This window comes from Coregonus lavaretus (assembly GCF_964263955.1).
Source record: "Coregonus lavaretus genome assembly, chromosome: 30".
Taxonomy (NCBI): domain Eukaryota; kingdom Metazoa; phylum Chordata; class Actinopteri; order Salmoniformes; family Salmonidae; genus Coregonus; species Coregonus lavaretus.
The window spans coordinates 29,403,728-29,410,840 of NC_140017.1; the positions used below are offsets into that span (position 1 = coordinate 29,403,728).

The 7,113-nt window shown below is 45.3% G+C and overlaps 1 protein-coding gene across 2 annotated transcripts; it reads right to left on the reverse strand.

The window, feature by feature from the left end:
* Positions 1 to 646: 646 nt before the first annotated feature.
* On the reverse strand, positions 647 to 6,864 carry tbrg1 (transforming growth factor beta regulator 1). 2 transcript variants are annotated; one of them, XM_084147701.1, is made up of 15 exons: positions 6,597 to 6,864; positions 6,161 to 6,333; positions 5,891 to 5,948; positions 5,685 to 5,767; positions 5,429 to 5,465; positions 4,913 to 4,975; positions 4,328 to 4,564; positions 4,051 to 4,121; positions 3,669 to 3,901; positions 3,399 to 3,538; positions 2,982 to 3,128; positions 2,750 to 2,847; positions 2,545 to 2,655; positions 2,194 to 2,342; positions 647 to 1,242 (listed from the first exon to the last, which is right to left on the reverse strand). In XM_084147701.1, exons 1-15 carry the CDS (start codon positions 6,678 to 6,680, stop codon positions 1,148 to 1,150), a joined length of 1,779 nt encoding a protein of 592 aa, XP_084003827.1. In that variant the 5' UTR covers positions 6,681 to 6,864; the 3' UTR covers positions 647 to 1,147. The 2 variants fall into 2 exon arrangements, with proteins under 2 accessions (XP_084003827.1, XP_084003828.1); XM_084147702.1 differs by having other exon boundaries at positions 2,198 to 2,342; positions 6,597 to 6,855.
* Between the last annotated feature and the right edge of the window lie 249 nt (positions 6,865 to 7,113).

Below are 7,113 nucleotides of genomic sequence, written 5' to 3' on the forward strand. Positions count from 1 at the left end.
GCATGTTGTCATGCAGGCTTTTCCACCTTGCTAAAAGAAAAGGGTCAGACGAAACCATGTCTTAACCAGACTGTTTCTTCCTCAGTGGTGAGGGCACCCTGTGACTCTCTGTCACTATGGGTTCCAGCTCCCATACTGCAGTGGGGCGTTAGAACCGTCCAAGTGTCCACCACTAACTGTTCCATAAACAATGTAGCCGGCCTGCGCTATGCATGGAGGGACTGGCCTTGTGACTTTAAGGCATGTCCTGTTTACAGTGCTGATGGGGTTCTACCTGCACCTCCCTTCACTCTCAACCTCTGGCCAGGCAAGGAGTGAGACAAGAACCCCCTTCTCCTAGGAATGGATTATTCCACCCAAATATGGTGTGGTGGTTAACAAGCTGCACTAGTGTCAAGATAGGAAATTAAATGCTAACTGCTTCCTCTTGAGGCATCAGTGTGAAACTGCTGGTAGTCTTATCAGTGTGTGCATCTTTACATTCTGAACATTATCTATAAAACCAATCACCTCTTTGGCTTGTTTACAATTGTACTGAAGCTGAATTTTAGTTACCCTGTGGTAAATGTGTTTTTGAATGATACGATATGAGCAATGACTGTCAATCATGTTATTACCTTATTTGATGATCAATGATAGTAAAATGAAAGAAATTAGGTTTTTTTTATTGAAATGCCAAGCGTAGTCCATCTACATTGTCCACCTAATCATCTATAGTACTAACTACACAGTGGTACAGGGGCCAACTTGAAGGTGCCCTACACAAAGAGACCTGCAGAGGACGGTTAGATCAACTGTTTTTTTTCACATGATAACAACAATTGGTCCTTTAAATGGAAGAGAACATGATTCTGTAGTCTCTACTTTTCCTGGTTCTTTTTTTAGGACCGGCTGAATGTCAGTGCCGAAGCAACTGGTCCTGTAACATGAGTTCCCTGGAGACGCCTGTGTGGAGGTTTTCTAGACCAGTGGTGTAGTGGAGGGTAAATGCCATTTAATTTATTTTGCACAAGCATTTACCCACCTATCATGGATAAACGCATGAAATATAGGGAGCGTTACTTTATTCACAGCGAACGGTGATCAGCGTTTACCCACTTATTTTTCTACCACTACTTTACTGGTCTGGAGGTTGCAGAGAAATGGATCAGGGGCTGAAGTAAGATGTAGAGGAAGATGGCTGCAGGGTGGGTGAGCTCAGAAGATGCTGGTGAGAGGAACCAGGGGACTGTGGAGTCAGACCTGGGGAAAGAAGATGGATTGAGTGGTTGAAATCAGATCTTGACTCAGTGTATAGCTGACCCATAATACCATTGCTCTCTATTTCCGCTGGCTTTCAACTTCGGACAACAAGAATAACAAACAAAGGCCATTATTGGCTAAGTGCTGAGCCTAGGGGGTACAGGTAGGTAGAGAAAGAGCCTAGGGGGTACAGGTAGGTAGAGAAAGAGCCTAGGGGGTACAAGTAGGTAGAGAAAGAGCCTAGGGGGTTCAGGTAGGTAGAGAAAGAGCCTAGGGGGTACAGGTAGGTAGAGAAAGAGCCTAGGGGATACAGGTAGGTAGAGAAAGAGCCTAGGGGGTACAGGTAGGTAGAGAAAGAGCCTAGGGGGTACAGGTAGGTAGAGAAAGAGCCTAGGCGGTACAGGTAGGTAGAGAAAGAGCCTAGGCGGTACAGGTAGGTAGAGAAAGAGCCTAGGCGGTACAGGTAGGTAGAGAAAGAGCCTAGGCGGTACAGGTAGGTAGAGAAAGAGCCTAGGCGGTACAGGTAGGTAGAGAAAGAGCCTAGGGGAACAGGTAGGTAGAGAAAGAGCCTAGGCGGTACAGGTAGGTAGAGAAAGAGCCTAGGCGGTACAGGTAGGTAGAGAAAGAGCCTAGGCGGTACAGGTAAGTAGAGAAAGAGCCTAGGGGGTACAGGTAGGTAGAGAAAGAGCCTAGGGGGTACAGGTAGGTAGAGAAAAAGCCTAGGGGGTACAGGTAGGTAGAGAAAGAGCCTAGGGGGTACAGGTAGGTAGAGAAAGAGCCTAGGGGGTACAGGTAGGTAGAGAAAGAGCCTAGGGGGTACAGGTAGGTAGAGAAAGAGCCTAGGCGGTACAGGTAGGTAGAGAAAGAGCCTAGGCGGTACAGGTAGGTAGAGAAAGAGCCTAGGGGGTACAGGTAGGTAGAGAAAGTCTGTGGCAAACTGCTCTGCCTCACCTACTAGATTGTGCTCCACCCTGATGCTGTCATCAAAGCCCTGGTGTCTCTGGTAGGCCTCAAAGTTGACCGAGGCATCGTCCTCAGACAGGCTGTGTGGAACCTGGCCATCGCCTGGACGACACACCTCGAAACGGATCCACTGATAACTGTACAGGGACATATCACACCAATAAGCAACACATAAGTCATTCAGCTACACGTACTTTAGCAGATATGAGAGAGCATATTAAGGTCAGTTCCTCTGAATTCAGGAAATGGACCAATTGCAATCTCCACAAAGATAATGTGCAATGTTCAACTCATTTCCTGTGAGGTAGCTGACATTATACTTCAGTCCTAGAGACGCACTTGCTGCACTTGCGTGCTCCTGGGCAGCTCTGGATCAGGTTCTGGATGGTGGGGTGGGAGAAGCCAAAGAAGTCTGCTCCTGAAGGCACGATGGGGGCCACCGGTTTAGACCTGTAGGGGTATAGATGTAAGATAATGCGAGAAAAGTAATACAATGAAATGCATCCACTGATTCTATAAGCCAGTCTGTACAGCAAGCAGGTACCTTAGTGCACCAATGGCCTTCAGCAGGTTGGAATGGCAGGTGAGGGCAGAGGAGGCAGCTATGGCATTCTGAGGGTCTTCCTCAGGCACTATCTCAAACTGGGGGGAAAAGAGATGGTTTGATAAGGAAAACACTCCTCGCAAGCATGTTCATAAGCTGTCTCACAGCACCCAATTGACTTACTTAGCACTTGACTTCATAATGTTTTATAACTCCATTAGTGCGAGTGTACCTGTGGGCCACCACCCCCGTCCTTAATCTGGCAGGTGTAGAGGCACTGCTGATCTGGGCTCTTCATGCTGGCGAAGAAGCGTGTGCTGCAGAAGCCCACTGGGTAGATGGCACACTGGTCATGGAACAGCATCCTGTCTGTGATGATCTGGAACAGGGAAGGACATCATTCATTATTCTCTAGCCACTGATCTGAGAACAGTCATGGGCTGTGTCCCAACAGTCTTAAATAGCATCTCCTGGTCTCCTTTCATGGACCCTGATTCTGACCGACATGATAAGGGAGGGCAATATGGTGCAAATCTGTTCAGTACTTTCAACTGAGAGTGGTCATGCAAGTGAGGAGACAATGTAAGATAATTTGGACAGTGTTTATACAGAGCAAATGTGAGGCATAAGTATGAGTTGGGACACAGACCTCCCCTAGACTGTACACAGTCAGACCTCCAAGTACTATGGGGAAGACAGGACGTCCTGAGGAGTCCAGAGTGATGGGCTGAACCAGCTTACGAGACCCCCCGTCAGCAACCTTCCGCTTTTTCGACATTCTTTTTGGACCTGAGGAAATTGTATTTTATGGAGTCAAAGAGAATACTAGAAGACCAAAAACATTGTGCTGCCCATCATCACAGGACATAAGAATCTGTCTAATCTACAGGTAGGCTGGTATAAACATGGCTCTACCCACCGTCTTCCTTTCCATTGTCCCTGCCTCGTTCCTTTCGTTCCTTCTTGGGTTTCTTAGGAAGGCCCTCCTCTGCCCCAGAGGTCCCAGGGGCCAGGTTATGACCCCCGGGCAGGGCTGACGCCCCCGTTGGGCCGGAGCTGAAGGTCACAGGGGGGTGAGAGCTGGTACTGGCAGCGGTGAGCATCTCCCCCTCAGACACAGACTGGTACTGCAACAGCGATTTCAGTAAGAACCTGGAAAACAAAGCACAAGAGATGTCTGATTAGACAGTTTTCAAAGTACCTGTCAATCAGTGGCCGAAAGTGAGAAAAATAAATTGCATCAATATAACACAGTTAGAGGGAAGATATTGGGTCGCATGCATTGCCAAAAGTGTCCTCACCTGCGCTCCTCTTTTACTCGCACAAACTTCTCCTCCAAGTGGGCAACTTCATCACAGAGAGCCGCATTCTCCTGTGGGTTATATACAATGTGACTTCAGTTAGTGACTTAAACCCTCAGCTTATAATACCATAGTCTACTACACATCCCCTACATTTCTCTTCCATACATCTAAGTGTAATTGGGGAAGCATGTAGCATCTGAATACATTGTGTTACAGAAATAACTAGAATAATACTGATTCAAGTGATTGTCTTTAGTATGTAGACTCTACTCACAAATATCATGGCCCGTGCTGCTTTGCGTAGTCTGAGGTACTTTAGTCGGTACTTATCGTTCAGGTTCTTGCGTGGGCCTTTCTTGTTCTTGGGCCTGGTCTCAGAGAGACCCGTGGGGGAGGGGAAGGGAGGCAGAGAGGCTGCAGAACCCGAGCTGGAGAAGGTTGACTGGGGGGGAGACGCCATGAAAGACTGGGTGGTGAAGGACTGTAGAGCCTGCTGCCCCTCATCATCTGTCTGTGGATGGATAGAGGCCAAACTCAGTGGGCATTGCATCATAACACCACATTCAAATACTGGTGGCAATGTAGGCCACGATCCACATCATGATTGTGCATACAATGACAATGTTATGTGGATGAGGTATATCTGGAAAAGTAACTGATGCAACTCAAAATGAAAAGTGTGACATAGCAAAGTAACATAGCTACAATGACTATATAAAGAAAAATTAAATAATGTTAATTATCCAAACACATTGATCTTCAACTGCACTCTCCTAAATGTCTATATTTGTCAGATCAGCAGTGATATAATTGAACTAAAGGGATTTCTTCTGACATCCTTTGCATAATGATAACTTACCAACAGTGCAAAGACTCCATTTTTGTTCTCAATCCTCTTGAATCTCCTGCTGCCTTTCTGTGTCTGCAACATAGCGGGATACTGAGGCCAAGGCTAGGTGTTGGGGAACTGACAAATGTCTTAAGGGTGTGTTTCACTGTTGTAACCTTGAATGACTAAGATCTAGCCTGTGTTAACTGATACTTAGAGAGCATCATGTTGAATGTTCTAGTCCTGGCACACTGTAGCAGAGTGAGCACTATTGCATTTTCTCTGGTTCAAGGCACAGGCCTTTGATGTGCAAACCTGTCCTACGTTCAACTAATGGCCTGTCGTTCAATAACAAAAGGAAGAGATTTAAAACTTTACTGAAATATCCACTTTGATAACGTTGAGCACAAATAACAAAAATAAAGTGAAAGGCTTAATTTATTGTGACTATGGTGTGGAGTCCATTGGAACACAGCAAAGAAAATGGAGATGCTGTGAGCTTTGGGCCTATCACGGCCATTGCAGTGTCTCACTCATTAGCCTTACCTCACGGTACATGACAGCCTCAAGGCTCGACTTCGCACTGTCCAGAAATAGGATATAAATGTGGTTATGGACAGTTGAGGAATGAATACTGGGAATATCATGCTATTGATCAATCAGGATTGTTTTTGAAAGTTAAAAATACCTTTTTTTAAATGGATGCAGTTGATACATATTGTCTTGCTTTAAAATGCATTGTATATCTATAGATGGCTTTAAATAGTTTGTCTTATGAATTGATAAAAGTGTTGTACAGTACTTGGACTGAACCAATCCCCTGTCAATGATTTGCTGTTTGATCTCCTTGATGTGCATTGGGTGTCCAGCTGCCTCCAGTACAATCTGGGAAAATGCAGACTGTTGTATTGCTGCTGTATTTCACTGACATGACAGCAATCTGATTTTAAATGTCAACATGGTACATACAGTAGCCTACAGACAGTGCTGTGTTAAAAAATACTCTACCTGCGCAGCATCAAGCCATGTGAGATTGGGCTTGTCTGCAACATCGTTAGGTGGTTCACTGTGGAAAGAGAATAAATAGGCTCATTCCTATTTAGGTAGACATAGTTTAAGACAAGGCAAACAAATATTCAAGTAAGAGACTTATCCTCATACCAGTACTAGCAGAAAGCCCCAGCATTATCTTTCCAGTGTAGGGGCTGCCTATTTGTCCTCCCACATACAAAAGATTGAGGAAGTGTGTGTGCATACTGTTCATTTGGCATTGCTTACGTCTCTAGAGCCTCAGCAGCTCCTCCAAGACTGGCCATGTTGTCCAAGGCAGGGAAGAGAGAGTAGTTTCCCTGTCCGTCTGGCTCCATCTCGGACTCAAAGTTGGACAGTGTGTTCAGTGGGTCCATAGGTGAGAGAGGAGTTCCTGTGGTCTGGTTTCTGCTCGTTGAGGGCTGCAACAAAACGAAAACACACATCCAAGAACTCTGGTCATCTGGATTAATTTTGCAGAACATAGCTACTGCCTGGGAAAACAAGAGGCATGAGCATGTTTTGAAATGTAGCTCGTTTTAGGTCATCGGCGACGGCGCATGCACAGCTAACGTTACTACTAGCTCGCTATCTATCTATCAATGCTCGCTGGCAAGTAGATAACCCCGTAGTTTACGCGAATGAATGTTTGTACGATTATTCGTAATATTTTGCAAAAGCTTACCCCATTCCTGTCAATTCGTGCTCGCGCTTGCTCTTTTCCGTGAATCATCGGGGAACCCTGAAGCACTTCTTCGCTCGTCTCCATTGCATTGTTTACATAACTTACACGTTGAAGCAAAAGCTTGACGCTAGCAAACAAACACGTTTACCGGAGAGTATGTTTGCTTCTAATCTTAACAATTACTACGATGAAAGGTTTGCAAAAATCCAACGCGTTGTGCAGTCGACTTGTTTTTATGGTCGGAACCATTTCAGAACATGGACGGAAAATGCGCTTCGGAGGTATTAAAACGAGCACCATGCATTTCCTGTCTTCTTCTTCTTCAATGAGGTTTAACGACGGTTGGCATCCAATTTGTTGCATTACCGCCACCTACTATATTGGTGTACAACTCCCTTATATTTTCTTGAAAAATAAAATAAAACAAAGCAAAGAAATATCCTACCATCTAACACTACACTCACAACTTCAAAACTACTACTAATAATTAACCCCACCCTTCTCCACTATTTAAATA

Excerpts from the sequence above, each read along its gene's own strand:
- tbrg1 (XM_084147701.1), bottom strand. The coding sequence starts at position 6,680 with ATGGAGACGAGCGAAGAAGTGCTTCAGGGTTCCCCGATGATTCACGGA. Across the intron at positions 3,129-3,398 it reads CTGTGTACAGTCTAGGGGAG|ATCATCACAGACAGGATGCT; the intron begins GTCTGTGTCCCA and ends TCCCTGTTCCAG. Across the intron at positions 2,343-2,544 it reads GGAGCACGCAAGTGCAGCAA|TTATCAGTGGATCCGTTTCG; the intron begins GTGCGTCTCTAG and ends GTCCCTGTACAG.